The 17,975-nt window shown below is 44.3% G+C and overlaps 1 protein-coding gene across 1 annotated transcript in view; it reads right to left on the reverse strand.

The window, feature by feature from the left end:
• Positions 1–17,975, reverse strand: part of ARFGEF2 (ADP ribosylation factor guanine nucleotide exchange factor 2) — a 2,483,667-nt gene that overhangs the window by 1,348,163 nt on the left and 1,117,529 nt on the right. Inside the window, exon 17 of the mRNA XM_044089932.1 lies at positions 13,833–13,917. Coding sequence (XP_043945867.1) covers positions 13,833–13,917 — 85 coding nt within the window. The remainder of the gene's footprint in view (positions 1–13,832; positions 13,918–17,975) is intronic.

Here is a 17,975-nt window from a genome sequence, read left to right on the forward strand (position 1 = left end):
AAGGGTCGCCAGCTGGGAAGCCACTTTAGCTTGAGCCCCCTCAGTTGATGGATCATGAAGAGCATCTCCGAGCTCTTTAAGGAGATCCCTCTGAAGTCGGGTAAAATGGCATAAGTAGTTCAGTGACCTCATAGAAAAGGTCGCTGAAGCAAACATTCGCTTCCAGTATCTGTCCATGGTCCTAGACTCCTTGTTAGGAGGATGGACAGATGAAGAGGTTTCCGCTAACTCTTTTTTGGTGGCTGCTGTTACCACCATGGCATCAACAGGAGCACCTTTGGTAAGGAACTGCTTATCATGGGGTGCTGTGATGAACTTGCCAGGTCTCCTCGGAGTTGGTTCCACTGTATCCAGGGCTGACCAAGCCTTTCGAGCCACCACTGACATAAGTGGATCGAAAGGCGGAGTAACCCAGGAGGTGGAAGGTAGGGAACCGAATGCATCCAGGAATACAGACTCATCCTCAGTAGGGGCTAGGGGATTCCAGTTCCCCCTCTGCTTAAACATTTCTAGGATGTCCGAAAAGGTAACATCTTCAGAGGGGGATCTCGGGGACCCTTCCGAATCATCTAAGTCTGTATCAGAAGTGACAGACTCAGGGGAGTCAATGTGCTTCCTCTTCCACTTCTTCTTATGAGGGGGCTCCTCTGAATGATCAGGGGAGGCCTCAGAAGAGGAGGAAACACCCAATGGGGTGCCCTGGAGTGCCGGTTCCCCACGCTTGGGGTCTGGAGGAGGAGCAGAGGTTGGCACAGGTACTACAGGGGACGGAGCCAATGGGGCCGATAGTGGAGCTGACTCAGTGGCCAGCACACTCCTCATGACATCAAAGGTGTCCCTGCCAAGATGCAGAGAAGGCTCCGGTTCCAAGGAAATTGGAATCCTTCTCCGCACAGAGGGAGACGGCTCCGAGGCCGATGTAATAGCTGAGCTCACCTGCGCCGAAGCCCAGAGAGAGAGAACGGAGTCGGGACAAGGGTCCGATGCCATTCGCCCCCTCGAAGCCAATGAGGGAGCCCCGGCGTCCAGATCTCTCGACGGATGGCACCATCGAAAGAATCGGAGCCGACGATGGAACCGAAGGAGATAGAGTTATCTGAGCCGATGGTTCCACTACTCAAACCCCAACGAACTCCGGCTCAGAGCTCAATGGAGTCGGAGGAGGAACATTGATAGAAGTGGACGGAGCCGACACCTGTTGAGGAGGGCTGGACAACATCTTGGCAAGTGCCTGCGACTTTAGCAACCTACTGACCACTCTCTCCACATCATGATCCGAGAGCCTAGAGGATCGAGAGGAGTGAGAAGATCTGTGACTGCGCTCACTCAGAAGCAGGGGAGACCGAGGAGCCGAATGTATCGATTCCAGAGAAGGGGACCTCAGCCTCTTGTGGCTCCGCGAAGGCTCTGAAGTTTCCGATGGAGCAGACGGGGAGATACTCTTATCGGTTCCAGCTGGAACCGAAGTAGCAGGTAGAGTCTGAACCAAAGAAGACTCCGAACTTGGAGCCGACGATTTGGTAGATTTAGGGGAATTCACAGGCTGAGTCTTGGCCAGTGAATCCTGGGGCTTTAAAAGACCTCTAAGAATAAGCTTATTCTTGCGCTCCTGTAGAACTCTTGGACTAAATGCATGGCATATAGAACAAGAGTCCTGCAGGTGCACAGAAAGTACAGTTTTGTACCTACCATAAATGTAGATGTCCGAACTGGATAGCATCTGCAGTCATAACAACTGGGTTGTCCTGTAGTCAGGCAGCCCTTCGGTCGGCCGGATTCCAAAGTCTGGGTCCGGCTTCGGCTGATGTCGCACTTCACCCGACGTCATCTCTGCTGGTCTTCGGGTATAAAGGCATCAGCCGACGCCATTTTCCTCAGTGTTTCTTGCCCCAGATGCCAGTTGACCTCTTGGAAGGCTAAATTTTGGATAAATGCCAATGTTTCCAAAAAAATAGAAGGCAAACACAAGAAATAAGCATGTATGTACATATATACAAACAAATACACCATAAGAGACTCCCCCCACCAGCTAGCTATTAGGGGGGTAAATACCCTAGGAGTACCACAGAGGGGAAGGAGGGAGGGTAATCCTGACTGCAGATGCTATCCAGTTCGGACATCTACATTTATGGTAGGTACAAAACTGTACTATGTCCTTCATGGATGCATCTGCAGTCATAACAACTGGGTAGAATACCATAGCCAACTAGGGAGGAGGAAGAAGAAATTATGGTGTGGTTAGGATCCCTTGCAGTACAGCAGTGGCAAACCCTGCTCGGGATCTGGAATACAGAGGTAAATTATAATGCTTGGCAAATGTATGCACGGAGGTCCAAGTAGCCGCCTCAATAATGTCCTTGGTTGCCACTCCTCGTAAGAAGGCTGTGGTAGTGGCTGTTGCCCTTGTAGAATGAGGTCTTATGTTCTGTGGAATTGTTTTTCCATGGAAGGAGTAACAGAATCGTATGCAATTTCCTATCCATTTGGAGATTGTCTGTTTGGAAATTGCTTTTCCTTCCCTTCCTGTTGCATAGGCTACAAAAAGCTGGTCAGTTTTTCTGTTACTTTTGGTTCTGTCCAGGTAGTAGCGTAGCTGTCTATGTACATCCAAGGTATGCAGCATTCTTTCCCCTCTGTTTTGTGGGTTGGGGAAGAAGGTAGGTCACCTACCTACCACTCTGGATACCACCTTAGGCATAAATGTAGGATTAGTTCTCATGGACACTCTATCTTGGTGGAAGATTAGGAAGGGTTGTACTGCCATTAGGGCCTGAAGTTCAGAAACCCTCCTTGCTGAGGTTATTGCCAGTAGGAAAGCAGTTTTCCATGATAGATGCTGTAGGTCTGCTGTTGCTGCTGGTTCAAAAGGCGGGAGTGTCAACTTTTCTAGCACAAAGTTCAAGTCCCAAGCTGGCAATGGTGGTTTCCTAGGAGGTTTTACATTCTTGATCCCTCTGAGGAACTGCCTGAGTAGAGGATGTGAAAAGACCGGTGGATCAAAGCGGTATTCTGCTGAAATAGCTGATGCATGTATCTTGATGGAGGAATAGGACAGGCCTGTATGTAGTAGCTCTGCCAAATACTCAAGAATGTTAGCAATATCTATATTCGACACGTCTTTTCCTCTTTCAGCACTCCAAATGACAAACCTTTTCCATTTTCCTGCATAGTTCCTTCTTGTTGAAGGTCTGCGGGCTTCAAGGATAATGTCTCTAACCCTTTGGGAAAGATCTGGATTAGTTGCTGCTATGTGATGTTCCATGCAGTCAGTTGCAAAGTTTTTAGGTTTGGATGCATGATGCTGTAGTTGTTCTGAGTTAACATCAAAGGCATCAGGGGTATTGCCCACATTTTGTCCCGAGACATGCTCCTCAGCAATGGGTACCAGTGTTGTCTTGGCCAGTTCGAGCTATCAGGATTATCCTTGGACGTTCCTCCTTGATTTTTAGTAATACCTTGTGTATCAAGGGAAGAGGTGGGAATGCATATGCTGTCAGACCTTTCCAGCTGAAGGAGAGCGAATCCACCTTCCATGCAAGTGGGTGGAATGTCCTTGTGCAGAATTTTTTGAGCTGGTGGTTGAGAGGGAAGCGAATAGATCTATCTGCGGCATTCCCCATTTCTTTGTGATGGTCTTGAAGATGTCCGGTGTAGCATCCATTCGTGAGCATCCGAGGTGGTTCTGCTTAATATGTCTGCTAGAGTGTTCTCCTTTCCGGTACAAACATTGCCTGTAACTGGATGTTGTAGCTGAGTGCCAGGTTCCAAAGGTCCAAAGTCATTCTGCATAGGGGTATGAATGAGTGCCTCCCTGTTTGTTGATGTACCACATGACTGTGGTGTTGTCTGTCCTTATCATCAAATGGCCTTCTTTGAGAAATGGGCTGAATTTTGGATTGCCAGTTTTACTGCCAGCATTTCTTTTGGTTGATGTGCAGGTGTAGCTGGTCCTGAGTCCACAATCCCTGTACACATTTGTCCAGCATGTGAGCCCCCCATCCTAGGTCTGAGGCGTCTGTTGTGATGGTTTGGCTTGCTCGAAAGTTGTGAAAGGGTAGGCCTGGATTTGTCTGGCATGCTTGAGCCCACCATAGGAACTCCTGTTTTAGGCATGGGATTAGTGGTATTTCTGCTTCTAGGCTGTGCCTGTGTTGGGACCATAAATTCTTTAGGTACCACTGTAGTTTTCTCATATGCAGTCTGGCATGTGGGACCAAGATTATGCATGATGCCATGAAGCCCAAGGCCTGCAGAACTTTTCTTGCTGTTAGCTTGTTCTGTTTTGTTAGTGCCAAGAAGTAAAGAGGGAGTTCTTTTGTTTTTCTGCAGTTAGGAATGCCATTTGTTTTACTGTGTCCAATTCAGCCCAAGAATGTCCTTGTTTGGGATGGTATCAGCCTTGACTTTTGAAAATTGACTGTGTATCCCAGGGCTTGTAGCAAGTAAATGACCCTTTGCAAATCTGTTGTCAGCTTGCTTTTGTTGTCCGCTTGTAGCAGGCAGTCGTCCAGGTATGGATAAATTTGGATTCCTGTAGTCTGCAGTGGGCGATTACTGATGCCAGGCATTTTGTGAATACTCTGGGCAGTAGATAAGCCAAAGGGCAATGCTGAGAATTGATAGTGCTCTGATCCTGCAAGAAATCTGAGGTATCTTCTGCAATTTGGTCGAATGGGGACGTGCAGGTATGCCTCCTTGAGATCTAGAGTTACCAGCCAACACTCCTTGCCCAGCATGGGAAGAAGTTGCTGTAGGGTCAGCATTTTGAATTTTGGGACAATGATGTATGTGTTTAAGATGGACAGGTCGAGAATAGGTCTCCAACTTTTTTCTTTTCTTGGAACTAGGAATAGTCTGGAGTAGAATCCTTTGCCTTGTTCTGTTATTGGTACTCTTTCCACAGCTCTCATTTTTGTTAATTGCATTATCTGCTGTAGAGCTTCTATTTTTTGATTTGGAGGCAGGTTTGGCATTCCTCTTTGACTGGTAAAGTGTGGAAGTGGAACCGTAACCTTGGTCTATGGTTTGCAAAATCCACTTGTCTTTTGTGACATAGTGCCAATTTTTCGAAAATAAGGCTAATTTTCCGCCTAATGGTGCTGCTATTTGTTCCCTGGTAGGCGGAGTTAGAGTCAAGTCATTGTGATTGTCCTGTTGCAGTGGTAGTGGCTGTGTCTGTGCCTCTGTTATTACCTTGCCACTGTCGCCTCTGTAGGCACCCCTCTGGATTGATTTCTGCCTCTGGAACGTCTATTCCTGCCCCTTTGGGATCTTGTGGAGTCAGGAAAGGACCAATTTTGGCAGGCCAGTTCCTGCTAAACCTTGGGGGCTGAACCTGTAAGAAATCTTTCACCGTTTGTACAGATTTTGCCTTTTCTTCCATTTTCTTCATTACCTGCTGGGCAGGTGTACCCAACAAACTGGCCTTATCCATAGGAGCATCTAATAACTTAGCTTTAACATGATCCGGTAAGGCCTGTTCCTTCAACCATGCATGTCTTCTTATCACTGTGCCAGTCATGGCTGATCTAAATGAAGCCTCCAGTGCATCATAGCCACATTTTAAAGAATGGTTACTAACCTGTTGTATGTTATTTACCATTTCTAATACATATTTCTTATCTATAGAGTCATCAAAGGATAGCTTTTTAGTTAACTGATCAAGCATAAACTCTTGGTATTGTATCATGTGAAACTGACAGTTTAAAGCTCTAGCTGAGAGAGTAGCAGAGGTGTAAACTTTTTTGCCCCATCTGTCTAAAGACCTGGATTCCCTTTCAGAAGGAATAGGATTTTTTGCTGTGGTCGAGACTACTGCCTTAGGCCCCTGGGATATAGTTTCGGGGTCTGCCAGAGGGGCCTTGTATAGGTGGTGATGAGTGTCTGGCACCCTGTAAAATCTATCTGGTTTGGCAGGGGCTGGAGGTAAGGAATCAGGTGCAGTGCAGACATCATTAAATGCATCGTCCACAACAGAAAGGACAGGAGGTATAGCTAAGGGCCTATGTTGTGGTAAGTGCAGAAAAGTTCTAAGTCTTTTTCTGGAATCTGAGAAATCCTGTTGCTGCCATTGGAATTGTTCTCTCATGGCATGTAAGGTTTCTCCAAAGGAGAATTCCTCTGGTGGAGAGGCAGCTGGGATGGATTCTTCAGCATCGGAGTCTTCATAATTGGAAAAAGGAGCCTCTGGCTGGTCTGTAATATCTGAGTCATCCGCAGAATCATCAGAGGAGACAGGCTCGGGGGGCTCTGCTCTAGGTCTCTTTTCTGGGGGTTGAGAGGCCCTGTCTGGGTGAGATTGAGATCACCTAATTAAGGATATTAAATCTTCTGCCAGAGTAAGCATTTGTGAACTAGAAGTGGGCCTGGTTGAGGGGGGTTTAACAGGCACTGATTTAGTAGATTTGGCTGCTTTAGCCCTGGCAAAGGCCTTAATAGACATGGCTGCAGGAGGCCTAGCAGCACCACGTGCTGGGGTAGAGACATCCAAAGGGATGGTGTCTGATAAGTCACTAGTAACCACAGTTGTAGGTATAATTTCTGAGGCTGTTTCAAGTAAAGTGGCAGAAACCTCAGTAGTAGTCATTGATTCGGCTGTATTTTGATCAGTTTTCTCGGTTTCGGTCGAAACCGAGACACTCGCGGTTTGCTTAACCGTGGTTTCGGCCGAAACCGCGGACCGCGAGTGTCGGTCTTTTTCTTTGCGTTTTTTAACAATTTGGGTAGTCGGAGGATCCGACAGCATAATGTACGCAAAATCTGAGCCGAAAAACTGTACAGCAAACTCCGACCGACGCCTAAGCGTTCGTCGGTTGAAGGAAGCACAGGCCGAACAGGCTGCTACGTCGTGGTCTGGGCCTAAACAAGGCAAACAGTAAGAGTGGAAATCTTTATGAGGTATTTGTTTCCCACAAGTTAAACAGTTATTGACTTTTTCTGACATCGGCTGAGGCAAGAAAGAGTCCCCAACGGGGTACTTAGCCTTAGAAGTCTTCAAGTAGTATTCGGTAGTAGTAATCTCTGGATCTGACCGACCGGCACTTGCGAACAGCTTCTGCTTCGGCCACGCGCAAGAAAGACTGAGGAAAATGGCGTCGGCTGATGCCTTTATACCCGAAGACCAGCAGAGATGACGTCGGGTGAAGTGCGACATCAGCCGAAGCCGGACCCAGACTTTGGAATCCGGCCGACCGAAGGGCTGCCTGACGACAGGACAACCCAGTTGTTATGACTGCAGATGCATCCATGAAGGACATCCTAAACAATAGACGCAAGAAGTGTGCCCATCTGTCAGAGACATTTTCTGACAGCATTTGTCACACTTCTTGAACCCAGACACCTTGGATTCTTTTGACATCCTGTAACAAAAAATACAATAGCTAACCAATCAAAATACAGTCTACAGAAAAACACAGTATACTGCAGACTAAAGCAAAATGTTTTTTTTTTTTTTGACAGGAAAGTCTCTAACTCAAACAGCTAGCCTATAAAGAAGGTAGAAGGAAAGCCTCCAACTTAAACGGCTAACCTGACAAGAAAAGGATAAGGAGGAGGGGGAGAACTCTCTAAATTAAACGAGTTCTAAAGGGGAGGTAGGGAAGCTACAAAAACACACTTAGCTAACACAATAATACAAGACTAAAAGTTAACAAAAACCCCTAGAAAAACGACTACTTCTAGTAAAAAAGTTATATAAAGAAACTTTATACGAGCCTGAGCCAGAAAAATGACACCTTGCAGCTGAAGCGGCAAACGAGATCTGGGTAGCTAGCACTAGGCATCATGGGATAAGGGGTAGCCTCGAGCCAGTAAACAGTTCTCAAGCTACAGAAGATGGCCGAGTCGGAGCCAAGGATTGGCTCCGATCCCAACCAGCAAGAATGAAGGCAAGAGAGACAACTTAACATCATGTATTCTGCTTTGTTTGTAAGATCCTGGAAAGAAATCTGGCAGATTAATAGATTTGCTGATGTTGGATTCTGACAACACCTTAGGAAGGAAGGAAGGATTGGTTTGTAAAGCGACTGTATCCCTATGAAATATTAAGTAAGAAGGTTTAGAGGACAAAGCTTGATATCCTGGCAGTCTGCTAGCAGAGGTTATGGCTACCAAAAATATAGTTTTCCAGGTCAAAAACTTAAGTTTGCATTTTGCTGCTGGTTTGAAAGGGAAGTGAATTAAGGCCTGTAATACTAAATTTAAGTCACATGGTGAAGTTGGATCGTTATAAGTAGGCCTCAAAAGAAGGGTACTTTTCAAAAAGGCCTTATAAAGTTTTGATAAAGCCAAGGAGGAGTTTTCAATTCCTACATGAAAATTAAAAATGACAGCTAGTTGTACTTCAATAACTGAGGAGCCGACTCCTTCACTGAAAATTGTTGCTAAAAGTTCAAGGACACTATGCAATGGTGCTGAAAAGGGTCAATAAATCTTTTCCATTTGCTTCTGTAAATTTTTTTTTGTGGAAGATTTATGGGAAGACAAATGTATATGATGAAGAGAGAAGTAAGTTGTCTGGCTATCAACAGAATTAGAGAAACCATGCGGTCAAGGTTTAGGTCCGAGATATCCAGGTGAATCATGTCTGTTGGGTAAGACAGAAGTCTGGAATTGGCTACATAATCCAAGAAGGGCAGATTACATGAAGCCAAAGAAAGGGGAACCAAATTTGTCGTGGCCAGTAAAGGCGAAGGAGGATGCCTTTGACTTCATCTGGGATTCTTACTGTAAAAATCTGGGAATTAAGAGTGTTAGTTAATATGCATAGGGGAGTCTGGGGGGGGGGGCAGTCATGTAGTAGAGCGTCTCTCTGTGATTCCCATGGTGGGGGGAGTATGGCAAAGAACCTGCTGCACTTGTTTTTTAGGGGAGATGCAAAGAGGTCACAGCATAGTTTTGGGCACATAGTTTTCAACCCCATTGGCAAAAAAATCACTTCTACCACTTTCTTGTTGAGAGACCACTCGTGAGGCAGTAGAATGGACCTGATCAATTTGTCTGCCATCATGACTGATATCCCCAGAATGCGCACTGCTATCAGAAATCAGTTGGATGACATTGCCCATTGCCAAACTTTGAGAGCTTTCAACACAAGGGGGTAAGATCTGGTTCCTCCTTGTTTGCTGATGTCCAAACCATGTTCATATTGTCTGTCTGAATCACAACTGTCCCAAAAGGGAGAGACTCTTGGAAAGCCTGCAATGCTAAGAGCATTGCTCTCATTTCCAGGACACTGATATGCATACTGGCCTTTTCAGGGGACCATGTACCTTTGACTGTTTTTCCCAGGAAGTGCCCCACCCAATCTAGGATGAGTCTATGGTCACTATGGCCTTGGGTTGAGGAAGAATGAAGGGATGGCCTTGTAGAATCTGATCTGAGTGGATCCACCAGCAAAGGAACCTTTTGCATGCTTGGGTAATTCTTATCTGAGTGGACATATGTTGATGAAGAATGGACCACTGAGTTGCTAACATCCACTGAAGAATCTTCATATGAAATCTTGCTATGGGAACTAGAACTATTACCGCAGCTCCTATGAATTCCAATGTCTGAGAGAGTTTTAACTGAGATTTGCTGTAATTTATGGTAATTACCAGAAGGGAGCAAGTCTGGAATATGTGGTCTTGAGCTCTTATCACTAGATACCTGGTCGAAGGGGTCATGAGCATGTTGTCCAAGTATGGAAACTCTCGGAATCCCTGCAGTCTGAAGTGAGCTGCTACCACTGGCAGGCATCTGGTGAACACCCTGGGGGCTATGGTGAGGCCAAAGGGCAGTGCTCTGAACTGGTAATGACTGGCTCCCAGCTGGAAGCACAAGTAACGTCTGGACTCTATGTTCATTTTTATGTGATGGTACGCATCCTGAAGATTCATCAAGCACATCCAGTCGTCCTTGCACAAAAAGGGCAGAATGAACTGAACCATGACCATCCAGAACTTTGGTGTGCTGGACTGATCTGTTCAAACTGCCGAGATTAAAATCAGTCTCCAGTCCCCTGTCTTTGGCACTAAAAAGAATCTTGAGTAAGTTCTGGATTCTATCTGGTCTGGTGGGATCTCTTGGATGACTTTTTTTCTAACAGCTTTTCTATTTCTAGTGCTGCTGCTTTCCTCTGACTGGGCGGAACAATCTGGAATTTTGCACAGAGGTGGAGGTGGCAGGGAAAAGGGAATTATATAACCTGTGGAAAAAATTCTCTGCACCCATGTATCTTTTATAAGGTTCAAACAGGCTCTCTTGTGCAGGCATAAACAACCATCGACTGCCTCCAGAGGTGGACAATCGTGCCTCCTTTCAGGAGCACTGCTAGGGTCTGTTTGAGAGAAGGAATCTCTAGACCCTTCGTTCTGCAGGTCTCCCTCTCTGCCGTGTGGGCAGTGTCTTACATTCGAGGTCCCCCCCTTCCCCGGTAAAACTATCATCACATGGACCTTGGAAAGGACCCCGGGACTTTCTGAATCACATTTTTCAACCTCACTGTTGCATCCTGGAAAAAGGTCCTTTGAGGGGTCACAAAATGTACTCCTGCTGCAAAAAGAGTCTTTCCATCTTGCTTGCACCTGGACAGTGTGTTCTTTAGCTTAGGGCCAAACAAAGAGTTTCAGTCAAAAAGTGCACTGACTAAAGGGGACTTGAAAGGCTCCACAAAGTCTTACAACTGCATCCAGGTATGCCTCCTTATGGAAATGCTCTAAACCGCCACCCTTGAAGTACCTTCAGCCCATGTGAAATAAGCCTCATGGACAAATTAGTGATCGACTGTATGGTATCCAAATATGAGGCCTCAGAAGTACTGGTCCCAGCAAGGGACTTGTAAAGTTCCTTAATTGGATACCTCTGCAATCTAGTGAAGTGTGCCAAATAATTTAGTGATCTAAGTGCAAATGTCGCCGAAGCATAAACTTGCTTCCCAAATCTGTCCAATGCCCTTGACTCCCTGTTAGGGTGACGGACAGAAGAACTCTGTTCCTTGGTGGCTGTTAACACTACCATGGCATCTACAGGTACTCCCTCACTCCAAAATTTCCTTCCTTTAGGTGGTGCCAAAATCTGGTCAGTTCTCTTGGAGATTGACTGAGCTGTGTCTGGTTCCTTCCAAGCCCACCTACGGATCAAATCAATGAGCTCATCGGCGGGCAGAGTCACCCAGGAAGCAGATGGGCCAGACCCAAAGGCTTCCAAGAATACAGATTCCTGTTGGGAAGGGTTATCAGTAGACCAACCACCCGTCTGCTTAACGACCTCCAGAATGTCCCCAAATGAGACATCATCGGATGGTGATCTTGGAGACCCTTCCCCCTCATCAAAATTGATATCTTCAGGGACTGATTCCTGAGGGGAGCCTAAGTGTTTCCTCTTGTACTCCCTCTTCCTAGGAACTTCTTTGCTGAGGTGTTCCAGAGAGGTATTGGAAGAAATGGTAATACCCTGCTGGGTAACCTAGAGACTTTGGGTTGGCTGTCCCTGTGAAGAAGAGTGGTAAGGCTCAAGGCACAGAAATATACGGGATCCAGAACAGAGATCTGAGGGGAGAGGAGCCATCTGTCCTGCAGAAGCAGAAAACACTCTCTGCATTACCTCAAAAGCTGAATGCTTCAGGGAGAATGAAACTGACTGAGCTGAGAAGCCATGCTTTTGCACCATCGGCTCCCCGTGCTCTGAAGGCAGTCCACCTGAGGCAGAGGTCCATGCCAGGCTATTCAATGCTGAGGCTCCAAGGAGCAAAGATGGCTCCGACAACTTTGAAGTCAACTCCAACACCTCGGACTTGACAGGGACACTTTGGCTCCTAGAGTTGTCTGCTCTGACACAATCAGAGCCGGTGCACTCAAAGAAGGTCTTGGAGCCAAAGATAAGATCTTTGGATCCAACTCAGATGGTACTGGAAAACTTAGATACAAGGGCTCTGAAACCACGGGTTGAATTGGAGAAGGAGCAAAGATCGGTAGTGCAGTGCTGGTAAGGGTTTCCTGACCTGAAAGGGTAGGAACCAGAAGAACTCCCATCTGAATCTGCTCCGAGAGAAACTTCCTCATCATTTTATCCACATCAGCTTCAGTCAGGCTTCTTGAAAACATGATGATGAGTCTACAGAGGGGGACCTGTATGCTGGTGAGACTCTAAATATGGCACTGGGACTCGAGGAGGTATTGGATCTATGGAAGGTGAACATCTGGTTCGAGGTAAAGGCTTCCAATCTGATAATACAGGGTCCAAGGAAACCAATTTGGTGTCTGATGCTGGCTTCAGAGAAGGAGCAGGCTGTGAATCCAACTTTTTGTGTTTCTTTCTTGGAGCTCCACCACTGGATCCGAAAAAGGGTTGGAGGAGCCTGACAGATCTTAAGGCTTTCTAGAGTGTTCCTCTGTCATCGGTTTGGGGGGGGGGGTTTGAGTCCCAAATAAAGCCTTCAAAAACAAAGGAGGAAGTAAACCCTTTAAAATGAGCTTGCTCTTATAGTCACTATGGCCCAAGGATGTCACAATCTTTCTGAAGGTGATCAGTGCCTAGATAATAAACACACAAGGCGTATGCATCAGAAAGAGGCAACTTATTACCACAATTCTGGCACCTTTTAAAACCAGGTGTTTTTGCAGACATTTTGACAAAAATTTCTAAAGAGCAAAACAAAATGTATTTATTTATTTTTTTAGACAGAAGGAGGAGATACCAACAATTATATCGAAGAATACACTAACCATGTAAAACAATGGTAAGAAAAAATTAATACACTAGCATGTAGATGTAGATATGGAGGAAATATAGCAACTATAACAAAGGATAATAAGATAACTTATTTTTGTCTTTGAAGACTAAACTCGAGAGCTCACAGCGACCACATCCAAATGCAAAGCAGCAAACAAGTTCTGAAGTATGTTAGGGGATAGAGCATTATGGGTAAGGGAGGAGCTTGAAGATTTTCTAATGGCCACAAGCTATAAATAATGGCAGAGTTGGATCCAAGGGTTGGATCTGAACTCAATTGTTGAGGAATGAATGAAAATTGACAACATCAGATCATATTTTATAACTGTGGATTTTGTTTCTAACAATTCCACACCCTTTACTCTTCTGATGGCTCATACGCACCAGTTTTAAAGCATAATTCTGTTTCTCTTCCTCTCTCATTTTCCATAACAAAGATGAAGTAGGCTAGCACAGAATATTTGCCAAGACAAGAATGTATATGAAGTTCTGCCAATCTCGCTTTCAGAATATGCTGTTTTCTAACATGCCTAACACACAAGGATCCATGATAGGCTATGACTAAATTAACTGCAACTTTTAGCAGTGTTGCTTGCTAAAAAGGCCCATAAAAAAAGAGCGTCTTCCACACTAATCGCCAGCAAAAAAACACCTTAAAGACATATAAAATTGCACATCTGTTACAAAATATTTCTAAATGTAACGGGATCTAATCCAATGAAAAACAGCTTAATTAAATTATCTCATTTATGTGATCTAATTCATTTGTAGTGTCCAAATTAAGGTGTGTACAATATAAAGACAGCATTTTTACTTTTGGTGAACCAGAATTCTGACATGACGGACGGCATTTCTGGTTAAAGTTATGGGAAGATTGATTTGCTTCAGGCTAGATTAATGGTATAGAATGATTGGTAGAGAAACACAATTGACTGTAAAAGTTAAAGATATTTAATTTATGCATCTCTAATATAAAATGTGAATGTGGAAGTTACAAGTAAGCTGTGAGATACTCTGTCAGAAATATGCAACAATTCAAGAGGCATTTTTAAGTTACTGTTGACACTACATGAATCAATAAAACAAAGAAGTACTAAACTATGGGTTAATTTGTTTATTACCTGAGGACTGTGCAGATCAGTTGTCAGCATGATTATTGAATACGCCAAAACATAAGCAGTGTCGGCACTGGCAAACAGAGTCTGTCTGTCAATACAAAAGAGAAATACATATCACTGCTATATGTCAAAATAATAACTGTGTGCTGCAACAAACATGCAAACCATTAACTAACTATACTTATGGAGAGATGACTGCAAACTCTGTTTTGCTGACAGTCTCTGCTGACCATTAACCACACCTCTCATTCTATCATAATCCCTTTCAATCCTCTTTTCCTGAACTGCTTTGTCTGTGGTGGGTCATAGGCATCCAGCAGAAGGGTGACCATCCTAGCAGGTTCTGGGATTACTGGCTATTAGATTTTCCTCCTGGTTATTATTTTCCAACATCCAAGAGCTAGCCTATAATATAGAGCCAGTGGCATGTGCTTGCTGCCTACCATGTGCAAATGTAGGCTGACATGCTGTGTTGTTCCTTATCTGATCAAAACACAAGTCCTGGCCCTTATGGTGCATGCTTTTATACCTGGCCTCCATTGAGTATCAGCAGTGCATTGGAATAGCACAACTTTCTCTGCAGCCAAGATAAGTGGTGAGCAAGCATGAGCCATTCACTTCTACCTCATCCAGACAGCTTCTTCAACAATCAGGCTTCCAGCGCTAATAGTGGGTTATCTGGAATGTGGTCAGTGGTTCGCCCTCTGCAACAAGGAGCTGGTATACTGACTGTACAACTTGTTTCAAGGTATCATAATGCGTACATATACTGTATTATCTAGTAAAATGACAGAGGTTTAATGTAAATAACAGCAAAATTGCCTAAAATTAAGAATGCTGACACTATGTTATACAATAAAAGAAGTACCATATATTACCAAATTTATTTTGTTTCTTACTGTCAATTAACATTGAAAATTATCAGGTTAGTACAAGAGAATCAGCACCTTACCAAAAGGTGTAGTGGAAATGTGTTTTCAAATCCCATTATAACTTAAAAAAATTTAAGCTATGTACTCACCACAACTATGCATCTGTTTTGTTCATTTTCATTTTTCCTCAATGACTAAGTATAGGATCTGACCTTGGATCCAACCTGGTAACATCTGCAAAACTCTCGGATCCAACTCACAAGATCTTCCCTCTATCCATAATTCCCCAGTCAACCTGCTATACCTCAGATAGAGTTTGCTGCCTTATAAGCCCTAGCAGCAATTAAGCCTAAGCATAGCCAAAGGATGAATAGAAGTAGTAGATCTGGGGCTCAAATCTAGCACAGAAGTTTCACAACCACAATGTCATTCCAGGAGATGAAAGGAAGGAGAAGGAGGGTGGGGAGTTGAGGAAGAATGAAAATGGACAACACAGATACAAATATCTGAGTATGTCCATTTTCATTCGTTTGTCTACAATTCAAACAGAGTCCCCAGCTACGTGAACCTTGGGTGGCCCTCATGGAAGTACATTCCGGAGTACTGCAGAACCGAAGGCAGCTCTGCTCCTGGAAGCCAAAGCAATAAATGTATGAGGATTAGACCAGGTAGCTGCTGCGCAAATGTCATCGGTAGAAGTTCTAAGCCAAAAAGCCGAAGAGGTAGCCATGGACCTGATGGAATGTGCTTTAGGAGGTCTGGGTAGAGACAGACTTACTGACTGTAAACTAAGGAAATGCAAATCAGTAATCCACTTTGCCAGGATGACTTTAGAAACCGATGAGCCCAATTTGTTTGGGGAGAAGGAAACAAACAGTTGTTCTGACTTTCTGAAATCTTTTGTTCTGTGTAGATAAAAACATAGTTGCCTATGTACAGCTAAAAGATGTAGCATGTATTCTCCTTTGTTAGCAAAGTTGACAAAACAGGCAAATTCATAGCTAAATTAATGTTAGTTTTGGAGGCTACTTCAGGCAAAAAGGATGGACTGGTCAGTAAGGTAATCCTGTCTTTGTGAAAAATAGGATAAGGTGATTTGAGAGTGAGAGCCTGGAGTTCAGACACTTCCCTTGCAGATGTAATGGCCACTAGATAAGCTGTTTTTCATGATAAAAAATTTAAATCAGATATAGCTAATGGCTGAAAAGGTTTCTGAGTTAACCCTTGCAGCATGACTGTGAAATCGAAGTGTGACAGTGGGACCTAAAAAATAAAGTTCCTTTAAGAAAGGCCTTGCATAACTTTGAAGAAGCTAACGAGGAAGTATTTTTCCTGAATGAAAATTAGATATGGCAGACAACTGCACTTTGATAGTAGAAAAACTAGCTCCCTCTTGAAAAACAGATGTTAAGAATTCTAGGAAAGCAGATATCAGAGCAGTGAAGGTGTCAAATTCCCTCTGAGGAACCAAAATAGAGAATCTTTTCCATTTACTTTTGTAAATCTAAAGGGCTTGTGAGAACACAAAGTACCTGCCACACTGAGAAAGGAAGCCTGAAGAAAGCCTGGGCTGTCTAGCTATCAGCTGAATTGGAGAAACCATGCAGTCAGCTTAAGGCCTGGGATGTCAGGATGGATGCGAAAGCAAATAAGGGCTTGGGTCCAGTATCCATGGAGGATAACAAAGAGACCAAAGGAAGGGGAATCACACCTGATGAGGCCAAAAAGGGGAAATGAGGATAACTGTGTTCTTCAACTGAAATGCCTTCTATAAGAATCTGGGGATCGGAGGTATTGGGGATAAACATAAAGAAGACCAGAGGGCCAAATGTGAACTACAGCAACTCTTGGTGACTCCCCCCTTGAGGAAGAGTTAAGGCAAAGAACCGGCTGCACTTGTTGTGAACAGACGTAGAGAGTTTGTCTGCTAGAAACTACCAGGAACAAGAGCAAGGAAAACTTACAACACCAAAGGATGAGCCCAGCCTGGAACACAGTACCACAAAAACACCACAATGACAAACAATAATTTATTAAGCGCTTTCGTCAGATTGTAACAAAAGACTTCATCAGAATAATACAAAAGGTTTAAAACACTCCCTTTAAATACACTAAAAGCTGTGAAAACACATGACATAACAAACCAATAAGACTAAACCTATCACTAATTACCAGCAGAGTTTGTCAATCAAAACTAAAGAAAAATCCACAAAAACATTCTTAAAGGAAAAGTCCTTAACATAAATCCAAGTAAAAACACTAGTGCTGCTTACACATAGAAGTGTAATATTTGTATACATTTACTATGTTGAAAAATACAACTAGATGTTATAAGAACGCAGCCTAAGTAGGCTACCAATGTCTGCTAGAAAGTTGGACTTCCTTGGTATGTGCGCTGCCAAAAGAAAGGGGTTGGAGGAGATCGCCCACTACCACACTCTCATTGCCTCTTGACAAAGGGGGTACGATGCCCACCCTTTTTTAAACGTACTAAACCACACACGTTTTCGCTTGTATCGCAATTATCTCAGGAGGGAAAATGTCTTGAAAGGCCTGCAATGCTGGGGGGGGGGGGGGGGCACTCTCATCTCTTGGATACTGGAGACTAATGTGTGAATTAGTCTCTTCTGGGGAGTTGGACAGTCTGTCCCAAGAAATGTCCTCCCCACCCTATCTGGGAGGTATCCACAATCACCACAGCTACCGGGGGGGGGGGGGGTTGATAGTACAAAGGGGTAGCCTAGGAGAATTTCATCTTTCTGTATCCACCAATGTAGATGAAGTCTGCAAACTTCCTTGAGTTTAACCAGAAAGGACAAGAGATGACAGAGAATAGACCACTTAACAGCTAGCTGAAGAATGTGCATATAAAACTGGGTCAAAGGAACTAAGGTTATGGCAGCTGTCATTGAATCTAGGGACTGAAGAATGAGTCTGGCTGGGGGAGAAGGGTGCACAACAATTTGCTCCACCTGGTACCTGGGAGAAGTTGGCACTGATACACTAATTTTTTTTTTGCTTCTCTGAGGATTTAGCAGAGGAAGCGCAAAAAGAAGGAGATGACACATCAGTTTTGCTTTTCCCTTTTTCAAAACCAGATATGGCCTCATTAAAAGCATATGGGATAAGGCCCTTAATTTATTTTTTCTCTATATTAATGCTCTGTAGCTCAAAGAATGGCATATAGAGCAGGTGTCTCAAAGATGGAGGGGGCCTATACAGCACAATTGTGCCTACATTTCTGGCATCCCTTAAACCCAATAGGGGCTTTGGA

This window comes from Protopterus annectens, chromosome 12.part0 (assembly GCF_019279795.1).
Source record: "Protopterus annectens isolate FY-2018-M chromosome 12.part0, PAN1.0, whole genome shotgun sequence".
NCBI classification, from domain to species: domain Eukaryota; kingdom Metazoa; phylum Chordata; order Ceratodontiformes; family Protopteridae; genus Protopterus; species Protopterus annectens.